This window comes from Schistocerca piceifrons, chromosome 1 (assembly GCF_021461385.2).
Source record: "Schistocerca piceifrons isolate TAMUIC-IGC-003096 chromosome 1, iqSchPice1.1, whole genome shotgun sequence".
Classification (NCBI taxonomy): Eukaryota; Metazoa; Arthropoda; class Insecta; order Orthoptera; family Acrididae; genus Schistocerca; species Schistocerca piceifrons.
In genome coordinates this window covers 277,627,956-277,644,738 of record NC_060138.1, presented here as the reverse complement: position 1 = coordinate 277,644,738, position 16,783 = coordinate 277,627,956, and the positions used below count along the sequence as shown (strand labels likewise).

Sequence of the window (16,783 nt, the reverse complement as noted above, 5' to 3'; positions counted from 1 at the left end):
ACAGCAATTTTCAAATTCTTAGACTCCATTTTAAAATCCCTTGATCAACATAAATTAGCTGCAGGTATTTTTCTAGATCTATCAAAAGCCTTTGACATCCTGGACCATAACATTCTGCTCAAAAAATTAGAAAGACTGGGAGTAAGAGGTGTAGCACATAGCTGGTTGTGTTCATACCTAAAAAACTGCAGGCAGAAAGTATCACTTCAGTATGAATTCAACAAAATGAATAAACCAAGAGACAACTCCTTTCTTTCTAGCAAATTACCAATAAAATATGGTGTACCACAGGGCTCAATCTTACGTCCACTACTCTTTTTAATTTATGTGGACGACTTAGTTGAATATATGAGTCCCACAAAAACTATCCTGTTTGCCGATGAAAAGACTTTCTGAGTGGTTCACAAAAAACAAACTCATTATAAATACTGAAAAAACTGTGTGTGTTGATTTTCATTTAATTCCTCCAACTAATCAAATGTCTATTCAAGCACAATTAAAAAATGATCCCCTAGAAAATGTAAGTGTCACAAAATTTTTGGGTCTATGGGTTCAGCAAGACTTAAAGTGGGACACACATATAAATAACTTGTTTAGGAAACTATCATCTGTGTGCTATGGCCAAAGAATTTTAAAGGCTACAACAAGCAAAACAACAGTACCGCAGGCACACTCACTACTCCGATATGGGATCATTTTCTGGGGATACTCAACTCACAGTGTAAAGGATTTTAGAATGCAAAAAAGAGCTCTAAGAATAATTTGTGGCCTTAAGAAGATAGAGTCCTGTAAATCCCATTTTACTGAGCTTGGTGTTCTAAATGTTCCAAGTTTATTCATCTATGGAACTATCTTGTTCACTAGGGACTACCTCCTGAAAACAGGCAAACTGCTACAGAACAAAAATGTACACAACTATAGTACCAGAGGAAAATCAAATGTACATCAAAAATATCACAGAACAACCATCTATCAGAGGAGCATAATTAACATTGGTGTAATACTACACAATAAGATACCAGAGGAAAAAAAAGTGCTACTCATCCAATATTTAAAGCTAAAGTAAAGGCATTTCTAATAAAGCACTGTTTCTATTCTGTTAGAGAATTTCTGAATATGTAACAGAATTAATTGTAATAGGTACCTATTTTTAATTTGCTTACTATTTTGCTAATACTATGTATTATTGTAACTTATATTTGACCTGTTCAATATCAATTGTACAATTTGTGCTGTATGATAAAACTGGACCAATAAAAAATCAAATCAAATTAAATTATTCAAGAGACTGTTGGTTAAATAATGCTTCAGGAACTTTCATTAAGAAACTATATTGGGGAGCTTGCTGTTCATGATAATGAATGTTCACTTACTATTTTAAGATCAAGCTAATAAAGTTGTAAAATTTTAAAGGTAAAAAAAAACTTTTATTAGAGAAATGGTACCTGCCCGTACTCCCCACAACTTCCATGTATTCCAGGTATGGGCATTCGGGCATTGTCTGATGTTTTCACCGATATATATCCCAGCTAATGCCTGCGGGGCCATGTCAATAATAAATGATAAGAATTGGTGATTTTGTTGCTGACATTGTATGTTTAGTGTCAAATGGTATATAATATGTAATTCTTCCATACAACATTAAGTAATGAATAATAAATGTGAAATATGACTATAAATGGTGTGATACTTGAAACTGTTTATTTTAAATTTGATCCCATATGAGATTCAAGACTGTTAGCAGAGATATGAATAAACAGTTTATCTATTCTTGCCTTTGGAACTATTAAAGTGTTCAAAGTATTTCTCTTTCAAAGAAGTTAACCTCAGCAGACTTAAACACAGATTTATGTAGCCTCTTGCATTGTCTCCTGCTTTAGGATGAGGAAAAAATTGGACAGAAAAATGTCACCAAAGGGACATTTCAACTTGACTAGGAAATTTCTTTGAATTAATTAAATACTTTAAGCTGTACATGGTCAAACAAATCATACCACAGAGCTAGAACTTTTCATTGTGGTTGCAGAAATGTAGATCCTATATGAATATTTACTTCTTAAAGATTTGGTTATTTTTCTTGTTTCAATGATGATGTGTGAAAAATTTAATTTCACTGGTTTTTCTATGTATTACTTCTAAACTACTTCTTACCTCAGCTCAGTACAGCCGATAGATACACATAAAACAGAACTGAAAATTTACATTCCTAGCTTTCGGAACTTTGTTCCTTCATCAGGGAGGAGAGAGGGGAAAAAAAGGGAAGAAGGGAAAGTGGATTCAGTTACTCACAACCCAGGTTATGAAGCAACAGGGAAAGGTAAACAGGGAGGGTAGCAAGGATGGAGGCATGGTTGTCAGAGGGAAGAGAGGAAATATCACTTAGAAGTTCCCATCTCTGGGTGCAATTCCTCCTTCCACCAGTCTCTCCTGGACTTCCAGAACCTTCAATCCTTAGCCCTTACCCAACTTGTCCTGAATCTCTACACTACTTCATGTAACCACCACTCCCAACAGCTCCTATCTCTCTTCAAAGTCCTCCACCTCTCAAACCCTTGCTTGGAGAACACACTGAGGAACATCATCCTAGAAGCCAGCTGCAAACTTGAGTTCCATGCCACACAACACCTGAAAAAACTATCCACAGTGCTAGTGCAACACCTAAGAAGTGGGGTCCCTCTCCCTATCCCTCACAAACACCAACCACAACAGAACCTTCAACAAACCCCCCTCATAGCCAACAAACCTAGCCTAGCCACCCTACTCAATCTCCCCATCCCAGCACATACCCCACACAGACCAAATCTCAACTATAACCACAGTCAAATGCCACATATCACCAGTCCCAATTCAGTCCTAAACCTCTCATCCAGATCCCTCTCTCCTGCAGAGACATCTGTTCTATCAAAAGGCTTAACCTTTAGCCCCACACCTAAATTCAACCACACTGCCCTGGTTAAAGATCTCCTCTCATTCACCCGGAACCTCAACTGGAAATATCACTTCACTACCCAAACACAGCCCCCAAGCACTAGACCCAGTGTTGTAAAAGGGCTTCCCTCTGACAACCATGCCTCCATCCTTGCTACCCTCCCTGTTTACCTTTCCCTGTTGCTTCATAACCTGGGTTGTGAGTAACTGAATCCACTTTCCCTTCTTCCCTTTTTTTCCGCTCTCTCCTCCCTGATGAAGGAACAAAGTTCCGAAAGCTAGGAATGTAAATTTTCAGTTCTGTTTTATGTGTATCTATCGGCTGTACTGAGCTGAGGTAAGTACTGGCCAGCCCCTCTATCTCTTTGTTAGTATTTGTTTCACATCTTATATGAGATTTTCCATTAATCATTTCTAAACTACTTCTTCTAAACTGCTGACTAATTATATGGCACACATCAAGAAAGTAACCAAACACAGTAACCAATATTGATATGTGGTACTATATGTAACTATTTATGAGATCGCTGTTATGCATTGACTCCACAGCTATTTGAATGAAACTACTTTATAGGCCTAAGGAGGATTACCGGGTTGGTTGCACCAATAATCACACCCATTTAGCAATAGTTCATTTATTGACCTTAACACATACAAGGATCACAAAGAACTGATCTGAACATGGCGGAACAGCCAAAGATAATGCTTCGAGTCCAAAGATGAATGCATATCGATGTTGGTAATGATTTCATTGGTGCCACATAGCCCAGCCCCCCCGCCCCCCTTGCAATACGGAGTCGAGAGAGGCCGGGGCGGGAGGGGGGGGGGGGTGACAATGGTGTCAGCAGGGGTGGTCCACAGAAACCGGATCACAGTCAGCTCGACAGTGTCATCGGGGAGCTGCGTGGGTAGATGTCATGAAGGAAGGTTCGGCACTGAACCTGGAAGTCGTTGAAGTGAGCCGGGCGTCGTACTGGGCGTGCTGGTCGTGCGGCGACAGGTAGGCTGGCGGTTTGCGGTTGGAATGGAGTGAGGACGACAATGTCTCCGGTGGGCACGGCAAACACAAGAAGCATGTCCAGGTCGACGTCGGGTGGGAGGGAAGCACATTTCACCAGGTGGCAGGGAATGGCGGAGGTTGTGTCATGAGCACTGGATGAAGAGAAACACACGACGAACAGTGAATAATCATGCAGTATTATTGAGATGTCATGGATTATGTCCGGGGGGACATGCACAAACACCTCGAGCGAGGGCATGTTCAAGATGGGGGGTGTGAGAAACCTCAACAGGGAGAGGCAGGCGATGGTGGAGAGGTTGAAGGGACCAGCGAAGGCCCCAGAGGCAAGGGCGTGTTCATAGGTAAGCTCGACGTGGGGAGCATGTGGTCACTTGACTGAGTGCTTGAGACCTGAGTAGGGGCCGAGGTCGGAGGAGAGCTTGACAATTGGAGCTGGAAGTCACTCGATCAATTGTGTAAGTCCGACGTGGAGGGACTGGTCAGAGCGTCATGAGCCATGACAGTGAGTGGTGTGGTCGTGGCCTGAAGGGGGGTAGAAGAAGGCTCGACATGAGCAGGCTTAATTCTGTTGAGAGAGACTGTAACAGCTGAATCTTTCATCTGGATGTCATAGGTGTTTGAGCGCCGGAAAACTCTGTACGGGCCAGTATATGGAGGTTGGAGGTTGAGCACGGACAGTGTCATCTGTGAGCATGACATACTCGCAATTGTCCAGAGATTTCAGGACGTGAACCTCTGGGCGGGAATGGCAGGCGAGTGGAGAGATATGGAGGTTGATGAAGTGGCGTCTGACGCAGTCCATGAAGGAAGGTAAGTCATACTGAGGGAGAGAAGCAGAAGGGCTCACAAGTTCACCAGGGAGAACGATGTTCTGGCCGTATACGAACTCGGCTATTGTGCCTTTGAGGTCTTCCTTATAGATTGCACGAACGCCGAGTAGCACAAGGGGAAGGGCCTCCATCCATAGAGAGTCATGGCATCGAATAGCCACCTTGAAAGTGCAGTGCCAGCACTCGACTACCCTGTTACTTTGCGGGTGATATGTTGTGGTATGGATGTGCCAGATGCCGCAAATGTTACAAATCTCATTGAACAGGGCCGACTCAAATTAGTAGTTCAGAAATCTGATATTTAAGTTCGGAGAGGCGCTCAGGACAAAGTCGACATGGTTTACTGGAGATTGGGGGACCTGGCATGAGGCGAAGCTTGTGAACCGTGCCATTGGTGACGACGGAAATGTTGCCGGAGGCACGGGAGGCAGTTTGTTTACAATGTGTGGCAGGCGGGGCAGGCAAGGCATGTTCGTGTGTTCAGAGCCACTCAGTGGATCTGACGGGAGCCGAGGCAGCAAAGTGTCCCAGGAGTCAACGTGACAAGATGGCCGCCGGCCCGAAGCAGTGGCACCGTGGTCGGGCGAGCTCGGTGGACCTCGTGAGGCGTTGGTGAGTCCATTGTCTGAGGGCGCAGCCTGTGGCAGCACGGTCACGGGCGAAACACTTGGCACAAGTGCACTGTTTGTGTTGTCAGTGGCAGTCGCACGGCAGTGCGCAGGAGCCAAAGTTGCATAGTTTGAGGTGCTGTCTGCGAGGGGCGGGGTAAGAGCCGTCAGTTTGGGAACACGTGACGCTTGTTGTGCATGAGTACTTGTGTCTGGACGAGTGTCAAATGCTGCCGTGTTAGGAGGGTGTGGCCCTGCGGAACTGTCAGTACATGTTATGGCAGTCTTGATACCACAGTTGCGAGGGGTAGCGGGAGGCTCGATTGCTGGGACTACAAGCAGATTCGGCGCACTTATTGACCTTGCTTTGTCCTTGCTGTAGTGTCTGTAATTCCTTTGCTGCTTCGGAGAGCTGGAGCTGTGTTTCATAGAGCCAGAGGGAGAGCTGGAAGTTTTCCTTGCATAGGCGAGCGTCATGTTCGAGCTCAACAAGACACTTGTGCATGGTTTCTTGTAATGTCATGGACAGAGACGAGCATGTACGGATGAGATGAGCCTGGACCGATGTGTCACAGGGGGGGTTTGCTCAACCGAGCACAGGGGAAGTGAGTATTGGACGGATGATGAAACACGGTGTTTCACACTAGGTCCAGCGAAAGTTTGTGGTGTCACAAGAAGTCAATGCCTAGTATAGGTTCGTCACTTTCACACACTAAAAAAGTCCACTCAAGTTTGCAGTTTGCGGAGAGGGAGACGACGTGGGAAGTTGAACCGAGCACTGTAGTTTAGTTGAATTCATAGCTTGCAGAGAAGTATGATGAGGGCGGATGTTTTACGATGCTAAGGACATAGGCAGCAGTTAAACATTGGCGCCTGTGTCCGCTAGGAAAAGGTATCCCGACGAAATGTCTTTAATGTAAAGTCGTCCGCAATTATCCGGTCGTTCCTGAACAGAATGGAGCACTGTGGAGTGTCTGTTATGTTGTGCACAGGAGGCGGCACCCGGCCCTACCTGCGATTGGCATTTGGAAAGTAGCAGGGTGGTCTGCAGTTTCGTGCTGCCTCACCAAACCATGTGTGGAAGTAACAGTACGGATAGTGCGGTTACATTTCCTGTTGAAAGTTCGTTGCCAGTGGTGGTGGCCGAGGTTTGGTGGCCAGAGCAGGTTCTGTTGCAGGAGGGGGCGTGACCGTGAGTGGAGCCAGTGATGTCCCAGTTGCTTGTTTACTGCTTCCCGGAATGAGCAGAATGGTTGGTACAGTACGGCCCTGGCCGCATCCGGCCGCAGGGCGGTGAGCCTGAACCTGAGACTTGTCAGGTAGGCAGTGGCTGGTGAAATAGAGCAGTGATGCATCATGTAGCTTGTCAACAATTGTCATTCTTTGCTCGACAGGTTCAGAAGACCTTTGAGCCAGAGCAAAGCGGATGTGAGGAGATACACTCCTGGAAATGGAAAAATGAACACATTGACACCGGTGTGTCAGACCCACCATACTTGCTCCGGACACTGCGAGAGGGCTGTACAAGCAATGATCACACGCACGGCACAGCGGACACACCAGGAACCGCGGTGTTGGCCGTCGAATGGCGCTAGCTGTGCAGCATTTGTGCACCGCCGCCGTCAGTGTCAGCCAGTTTGCCGTGGCATACGGAGCTCCATCGCAGTCTTTAACACTGGTAGCATGCCGCGACAGCGTGGACGTGAACCGTATGTGCAGTTGACGGACTTTGAGCGAGGGCGTATAGTGGGCATGCGGGAGGCCGGGTGGACGTACCGCCGAATTGCTCAACACGTGGGGCGTGAGGTCTCCACAGTACATCGATGTTGTCGCCAGTGGTCGGCGGAAGGTGCACGTGCCCGTCGACCTGGGACCGGACCGCAGCGACGCACGGATGCACGCCAAGACCGTAGGATTCTACGCAGTGCCGTAGGGGACCCCACCGCCACTTCCCAGCAAATTAGGGACACTGTTGCTCCTGGGGTATCGGCGAGGACCATTCGCAACCGTCTCCATGAAGCTGGGCTACGGTCCCGCACACCGTTAGGCCGTCTTCCACTCACGCCCCAACATCGTGCAGCCCGCCTCCAGTGGTGTCGCGACAGGCGTGAATGGAGGGACGAATGGAGACGTGTCGTCTTCAGCGATGAGAGTCGCTTCTGCCTTGGTGCCAATGATGGTCGTATGCGTGTTTGGCGCCGTGCAGGTGAGCGCCACAATCAGGACTGCATACGACCGAGGCACACAGGGCCAACACCCGGCATCATGGTGTGGGGAGCGATCTCCTACACTGTCCGTACACCACTGGTGATCGTCGAGGGGACACTGAATAGTGCACGGTACATCCAAACCGTCATCGAACCCATCGTTCTACCATTCCTAGACCGGCAAGGGAACTTGCTGTTCCAACAGGACAATGCACATCCGCATGTATCCCGTGCCACATAACGTGCTCTAGAAGGTGTAAGTCAACTACCCTGGCCAGCAAGATCTCCGGATCTGTCCCCCATTGAGCATGTTTGGGACTGGATGAAGCGTCGTCTCACGCGGTCTGCACGTCCAGCACGAACGCTGGTCCAACTGAGGCGCCAGGTGGAAATGGCATGGCAAGCCGTTCCACAGGACTACATCCAGCATCTCTACGATCGTCTCCTTGCGAGAATAGCAGCCTGCATTGCTGCGAAAGGTGGATATACACTGTACTAGTGCCGACATTGTGCATGCTGTGTTGCCTGTGTCTATGTGCCTGTGGTTCTGTCAGTGTGATCATGTGATGTATCTGACCCCAGGAATGTGTCAATAAAGTTTCCCCTTCCTGGGACAATGAATTCACGGTGTTCTTATTTCAATTTCCAGGAGTGTAGTTTATCTGACCAGATGGCGAGGATAGCTGTGTCAGAGAATAGATTGGCACTGACCAGGGCACATAGCTGTCTCCAGAGCTGGGAAGGTTTGTCATTGCCTAGTCGCTCGACATGGAGCACTTGCGGTGTTGCTGCCTCAGTTGAGTGTGCAAGCCGACATAGAACTGTCTTTTTGGCTAGAGGGTACCGGGTAGATGAGTCTGGGGCGTCAACCAGGTCAGCAGTCAAGTCCTCCTGGTCATGCACGTGGGTGATGAGGCACAGAAACTGGGTTGACTCGTCAAGTTTGTAATGGTCGAACACTTCGTCCACAATTTTGAACCAGGTTGTTGCTCTGTCAGGATTAAATGGCGGCAGTGTCAGTAAGCGTTAAGGCACTGCCTGAATTGAGCTGTTGTTGCTGTAGTATTCCAGGAGAGTGTGCCTCCAGGGGATGTGGCAACGATGGCTGTTCGGGTGGCAGCATGTAGGTGACATGTTGTGGTTGAGCGCGATCCGTCGCAACGAGGAAGGCTGACGTGGGTGAGACACCGTAATGTGTCGGTTGCAGCTGCAGAAGCTTGACACATTACGGGTGTGTTCGGATTGACGCGTCGCGGAATACCGACGTGGATGAGGCACTGAGATGTACCAAGAATGGTAGCGGAAGCTCGACTGGAGCCGGCGCAGGGGCGACAGGTGAGAAAAAGTTCAAAGTTTGAGAATGCGTGTTAGTCCACGGAAAGCTTGACGTATGATCAGAGCCGGGGCCACCTATGTTGCAGGGAGGCTGTGGAGGTGCGGGCTGTCCAGAAGCACAGTGTGGGAAATGATGTCAAACGTGGGACGGAATGTGTAAATGTTCACTGTTCATAGTCACTCCACTCAAAATGGTGTACGGACAAGGTGAATGTCATGGCACAAAACACTGAGGTGTAGCAGTGGGACGGAAGTGGAGGTCAGGCACAGATAACAAGTTATTGCTCCTGTTGCAGGCCAAGGTATCGAAGTAGGAAGGCATGTGCTGATGCTGAACCGAGGCAGGTGCGGGTGTGGTTGGATGCTGAGGAGGTAGACTTGTGAACGAAGCAGTTCCGGCCACATGACAGGTATTCGCATGGTACTGCACGGATTGCGGTGTGACAAATCGTTGTCCTGGTGGTAGTAGGTTGTCCGATGAAGCATTTGCAGAAATTGGCATTGGTCCCGCACTGCACGGAGATCCGTATGAGGTAACTGCACAACTGATGAGGAAGGGCACATGTGGTGGGAACAAAGGCGTTTGATAGCCGGAGCCATGTGCACTCTTAACCTCACGTATTGTTGCAGGCTCAAAAACGTCCGACGAAATCGGAGGCATCATCAAGTGAGAGGCATCGTGTTGCCGTCCTGGTGGGTGTACATCGCCCGCAACACAATTCATGTCGATCACAAAATCAGGCGTTAGGCGCTGGGCCGAAGTCATTGTTCGAATGCTGTGTCGATGTAATACATGTGAAAATAGCTGACGCATAGGTCGCGAACACAGTAAAACGGCGAAAACGGAAGACATTACAACTCGGGGTCACCAGTAAGGAGGATTACCAGGCTGGTTGCACCAATAATCACACCCATTTAGCAACAGTTCACTTATTGACCTTAACACATACAAGGATCACAAAGAACTGATCTGAACGTGGCGGAACAGCCAAAGATAATGCTTAGAGTCCAAAGATGAATGCATATCGATGTTGGTGTCAATTTCATCAGCGCCACAGGCCTATGAGAAGCTGGATGGAGCTATTGATAGATTACTGTAGACAGTTATGTGAATGTATCAGTTATGTTGTGTTCCTGTTTTCAACAGTGGCCAAGGGTAAAAATTGTACACTTATAGTCTAAGTTCTGCATGACTGCTCCAAACAAGTTTATGTAGAGAGCAATTCACTGTACGAACAGTAGCCATCTTATGAATAACCAGAAAAGACACCTTGGACAGATGTAGCTTCCAGTGTTTCAGTGTATATCACTGAAAACCATCTGTGGAGAGACAACAGTTGTACGTGCATCTACCCCTGGCATATCTTACACCACAAAAATGCCATACGTATCTCTTTTACTGATATGAATAGGTCAAATAGAGTATCCTCTCAGAAGAAAAGAAGTGGTTATGCCCATATGCATATGATAACCAAATCAGTGTAAACTTTTAAAAACTGTCAAAATATTATACAGAAGAATATCTCTTTATTAGTCTACAACTACAGAAGGGAAAAATAAATCATAAGGTTAATCAGAGCACATTTTACTAATCGTTAAACTGCACACCAAGGTTTTTGTATTAAATAAAAATAATAATAAAAAATATTAGAAAAATTGGGGAAGGAAAGAGCTAAAAGACAAACTTGTCCTGATCAAAAGCAAATTTTAAAGCAGTGAATATAGTAGCTGTATTTGACACATATGTTTCCACATTATGCTTAACACTTTGGAGAACAGGCCCAAGTATAATGTGCACACCACCTGTCACTTGAAATCTGCATTCATTTCATATGAAAGCAAGGAACAGACATCCTGCTACCTGTCACTTGACAGGTTCTGCCTTCCGTAGTCTGTTTATAGAATTACTTTCAAAGAAGCAGTAGCAACCATTAGAGCTATTTGGAATTAGACTTGGAGAAGATGAGACCATTCATTGGCAAAACAAGCAGAAAAGAAGCAAAGTGATATTACTCTGATTGAAAATACACTCCTGGAAATGGAAAAAAGAACACATTGACACCGGTGTGTCAGACCCACCATACTTGCTCCGGACACTGCGAGAGGGCTGTACAAGCAATGATCACACGCACGGCACAGTGGACACACCAGGAACCGCGGTGTTGGCCGTCGAATGGCGCTAGCTGCGCAGCATTTGTGCACCGCCGCCGTCAGTGTCAGCCAGTTTGCCGTGGCATACGGAGCTCCATCGCAGTCTTTAACACTGGTAGCATGCCGCGACAGCGTGGACGTGAACCGTATGTGCAGTTGACGGACTTTGAGCGAGGGCGTATAGTGGGCATGCGGGAGGCCGGGTGGACATACCGCTGAATTGCTCAACACGTGGGGCGTGAGGTCTCCACAGTACATCGATGTTGTCGCCAGTGGTCGGCGGAAGGTGCACGTGCCCGTCGACCTGGGACCGGACCGCAGCGATGCACGGATGCACGCCAAGACCGTAGGATCCTACGCAGTGCCGTAGGGGACCGCACCGCCACTTCCCAGCAAATTAGGGACACTGTTGCTCCTGGGGTATCGGCGAGGACCATTCGCAACCGTCTCCATGAAGCTGGGCTACGGTCCCGCACACCGTTAGGCCGTCTTCCGCTCACGCCCCAACATCGTGCAGCCCGCCTCTAGTGGTGTCGCGACAGGCGTGAATGGAGGGACGAATGGAGATGTGTCGTCTTCAGCGATGAGAGTCGCTTCTGCCTTGGTGCCAATGATGGTCGTATGCGTGTTTGGCGCCGTGCAGGTGAGCGCCACAATCAGGACTGCATACGACCGAGGCACACAGGGCCAACACCTGGCATCATGGTGTGGGGAGCGATCTCCTACACTGGCCGTACACCATTGGTGATCGTCGAGGGGACACTGAATAGTGCACGGTACATCCAAACCGTCATCGAACCCACCGTTCTACCATTCCTAGACCGGCAAGGGAACTTGCTGTTCCAACAGGACAATGCACGTCCGCATGTATCCCGTGCCACCCAACGTGCTCTAGAAGGTGTAAGTCAACTACCCTGGCCAGCAAGATCTCCGGATCTGTCCTCCATTGAGCATGTTTGGGACTGGATGAAGCGTCATCTCACGCGGTCTGCACGTCCAGCACGAACGCTGGTCCAACTGAGGCACCAGGTGGAAATGGCATGGCAAGCCGTTCCACAGGACTACATCCAGCATCTCTACGATCGTCTCCATGGGAGAATAGCAGCCTGCATTGCTGCGAAAGGTGGATATACACTGTACTAGTGCCGACATTGTGCATGCTCTGTTGCCTGTGTCTATGTGCCTGTGGTTCTGTCAGTGTGATCATGTGATGTATCTGACCCCAGGAATGTGTCAATAAAGTTTCCCCTTCCTGGGACAATGAATTCACGGTGTTCTTATTTCAATTTCCAGGAGTGTATCTATCTGCATGCCAGGGCACTTCAACCTTTCCATAGGAAAGCCAATTAATTGTGAAATTCCTCAAGAACTCACCTCACACTTTTTTAAGGATGATTGTACTTTTTGCCATTGTTATTCCATCATTTGAAGTCTATGAAAGAACTAAAATAAGGATGAAAAACTAATGTTGAAGGTTGGCCTTTTCTAGTGTGTGTTACCCTTTAAGATTGACATATCAAAAACAAATGTATCATTAAAATTCTTAATAATAGCATAACTGGTTGGTCTTCTAGGCCCAAAAATTTTCTAATTGGCTTGTCCTCGGAGTGTTAAATTTTGATTGAGAGTGAAATGCTTCATGATTTAAAAAATTCACCACACATTCTCAGACGTAACGTAATTCATCTTGCATAAAAGGAAACTTACTTTGAAAGTAGTGCTTCTCAAACCCCCATTCTCAATATTTTCCTGAAACCTGTTAGAAATGTAAACATTTTTGATGTCACACTCATTGAAAGCAGTTTGTCATTACAAAGCATTGCATAGTCTTCAGCCTAAAGCCTTTGACACGTTTTGTCAGCAGACACTTGTGTGAGCACTGTCTTTTGTTGTTGTAAATGGCTCATTTTCTTTGCAACTAAAGTTTTGTGTTGGTTTTATTGCCTTGTTTATGTCTTATTGCTGCAGTGTTATTCTGCAATAGTAGGTTAAAGTAAAATTCTTTCTTAGATTATCAGTTCTTACCAGTCAAAATTACAATATTTAACTAAAAACTAAAACAACAAAAAATTCCCAGAATTCTAAAAAACTTCTTTTCTTCTCCTGTATTTTTGCGGAATGAAAAAATTCCCAAATTTTTCCAATATTTCCTGGTTGTCTCATGAATATACACACTGAAAAAGATCCACAGCTCTCTGCCCCACCAAGCCCATATGGGGTACTGAAACTGGTCTCCTTATTCAACTAAAACCATTACTAAACTGCAATATGATTGTTACTGTGTATCAAAGGTTGCTATTTACACTTGTGAGATCATCAGTAAGTGAGAATTAAAGTCTGAGTCATTGAACTGTGTACTATACTGTAACAGGCCAAGATTTACCACTGAGCAACACAATACAAACAATAAATATGCATCACAATACACCTGTACATTTCACTTTTTTAAAGTTAATATTTCAATTCTTATATTGCTGCATAGTATTACATTAGTATTATTCATGTATGTTCACTTTTCTGTGATTTTTCTTTTATTTGCATTCGTCACTGTCTAAATGAAATAACTGACTGGATGAAATAATGATAGCGTTATGCAAGAAACTGAATTGTTAAATCTACATAATTTACGTAATTTTCACAAAAGTACGTTAATTTTGAAAAGTGACAATTATTGGAAGACTGTGCATGCTAATTAATATTATAATTCTTGCAGGTGAATCCTAAAGCCCAACATAAATATGAAAAAATATTGAAATATGTTTTATGTGAAAAGTCCTATTTCATTTAAAAAAAAAAAAGTAAAATTTTGATAAAAAGTTGTCATTGTAATCATATTAAAACAAGAAAAAATAAAGCAAATCTTGTAGCAAAATCATTTTAATTGTAAAACTATAATTATATTGTAAACCCTAACTTTCCATTGATTGTCAAGAAGTTAAAAAAATGATTGCAGCTGCAAATACAAGAATCTTAGCGAAGTTTTCTCAGTCTTGCAGTCAGAGGCAGGGTCATATTGTCAAAAAATTTAGTTTGTGTGTTAAAAAGGGTTATGATGAATACATGAAGAACATTAAGAGATTTGCCATAAGAATGTGTAATTAATCAAAATCTTCCAAATCAAAGAGGAATATAGAATAATCAAAAAAATTCTTCTGTAATGGACAAGAATGATATAGAAATTTGACAAACGTCTCTCAACACCCCTTTTCAACAAGATAAGTAACCAATTACTTACATAACAATTTCTTGCTCCAAAAATTTTTATCATATTACAAGAAACTCAGTATTATCATGTGGATATCGCACATAATTAATTTTTAATTGAAATTTTGACTGAATTTTTCTCTACATTGTGAGCAGGAGTGTTTCAGTATCAATATGACTGTTGGAAAATCCCTTGCTGTGAAACATTTGCTACAGTTGCTTAGGTTTATTCTCCTATAAAGTGTCCACAATATACATCGTCCAGTCACATTTATGCAACCACTGCCTGTGTTTGATATCAACAATCAATAACCACTCACTGACAGCAAGTAATAGCACTAACAGTGGAGGGTATATAAAGCGTGTTGGGGAGATGTGGAAAACAGTGCAGTCTTTGTCATAATGAAGAAATGGAGCAATTTACCTGGTGCCTAAAAGCACATCATCATTGTCTTTCAGGCCAATGCTGGAAGCTTTCCAAAAGGACTAAGTTTTTAAATTGCTTGATGCTGTGGCTAAAGTGTCCCATGCATGACAAAACAGCACTAAACAAAACTAGTGCCAAGGCAATTGTTGTGCATCATGCGCCATAGATGACAGGGGTGAACAACAGCTATGGAGATTGTGTATGGGTGAATAGATGTGCAGATGTTGAAGAACTGACTGCCCAAATGAATCAAGGGGCTACCAACAGTCTCTTCTCAATGACCATTCAGTGAACATTTCTGCGTATGGGTCTCTGCAGTAGGTGCCTCATTCATGTACTCTTGCTGATTACTGTTCATTTGCAATGAAAGCTGGATTTTGCATACCAGTAGGACAACTGGATGTGCACTGAGTGGTGACAGGTGGGCTTTCCAGATGAATCACATTTTATGCTTCATCAGTCAGATGGCAAATACCTTGCAACAATCATCCACGCTAGATGAGGGAGCAGTATTGTCTGGGGATCATTATCATGGCATTCTCTGGGTGGTCTGATTATCCTGGAAGGCCCAATGGTTGAACAGAAGTACACATATTTCCTTGGGGACCATGTCAACCCCTATATGCCATTTTTTTTTTCTCTCAGCATGATGGCATATACCAGCACGACAATGCAATGTGTCACACAGATTGCAGTGTATAAACTGTTCATGCTATGGATCTTCACCAAGAAACCTAGTGCAGCTAACCTTGGCACAGGAGTTGGCATGGCTCTACATCCCTGTCGTTATCTTACAAAACCTCACTGACACACTTCCTGCACATCTGCATAGCAAAAGGTGGATATTCTGGCTTTTGACAGGTGCTCATTAATGCGACTATGCCATGTACTACCAAATATAACTCTTCATTACACTGAAATGATCCTTGTATGTGATTCAATTTTTTCCTTGTAGTGTACTAGCAAGAAATGTGGCAAGATTTCTTAGAGAGGTAGCGGTAGAAGACTGTTTTCACAGTTACAATACTGCATTTAGAACACTATTTCATGATCATCTAAGCTCATTTGCAGTTAAAGCTTTGACACATTTTGGCTCATGGGTAGGATTTTAAGAAAATACCATCCATTTACAAAGGAGATTGCTTACAAAACGGTTTTACAACCCATCCTAAAATAGTGCTAATGTTGGTTGGGGCTCATACCAAATAGGATTACCAGTGGATGTAACATATATACAAAGAAAAGCAGCAGGAATAGTTACAAATTTGTCTGATGCATGAGGAGAGCATTGTTGAGAAGCTGAAAGGACTGAACTGGCCAACTTTCAAATAGAGACCCAAACTATCACATGAAAGCCCACTTATAAAGCTTCAAGAACCAGCTTTAAGCAAGCAATCTGGTAATATATACTGATCCACGTGTACAACTCCCATGCACATTGTGAAAATGAGATTATGATAGTTACAGAGGACAGAAGTGAATGTGATGGCAAGAAACCCTAATAACAGTTACAATGAGAAGTGCCCTCTGCCATGCACTTACCATTGATATACATAGTAATAATGAAGTGTACAAGGATGAGTGCATATTGATGCTGTATATCTACAGTCTGTTGACGTTGACTGCTATGTACAGTCTTACAATAGTAATACAGTATGGAAATAAATGTACTTTACCTGTAGTATAACATGTATCAATGTTGCTGGATCTCCTCCCCCTATAGGTGACATTCGTAACAGGCACAGAAACTGGCGCATCACAAAGGGGAGCAGAAAACAGAGCCTTCGTTCCCATGGAGACCAAGCAGTAAGTGCCTTCATATGAAATAAACAAAATTGCTTATAAACTGAATTTTCAACAAAACTATACATTGAAAATTTCTAGGGTTTACTTTATATATTTTAATGAAGATGATAATGTCGTAGTCTTGCAGCTCTTGGGGTTTGATGTAGCTCTCCACTCTAATCACTGCAACCTACTTCCATTTCAACCTGGTTATTGAATTCAACCCTTGGGCTATCAAATTACTGGATATCTACCTCAACACAAAACTGAACTGGAGACCATACACA

The 16,783-nt window shown here is 44.6% G+C and overlaps 1 protein-coding gene across 3 annotated transcripts in view; it reads right to left on the bottom strand.

The window, feature by feature from the left end:
- The window catches only part of LOC124789319 (progestin and adipoQ receptor family member 4), a 184,014-nt gene that overhangs the window by 31,831 nt on the left and 135,400 nt on the right, over nucleotides 1–16,783 (bottom strand). Inside the window, exon 4 of one of the 3 annotated variants that reach the window (XM_047256638.1) lies at nucleotides 16,388–16,525. The exons of the other annotated variants lie outside the window; for them this stretch is intronic. Within the exon in view, the coding sequence (XP_047112594.1) occupies nucleotides 16,388–16,525 (138 nt within the window). The remainder of the gene's footprint in view (nucleotides 1–16,387; nucleotides 16,526–16,783) is intronic. 3 annotated transcript variants of the gene reach the window in all.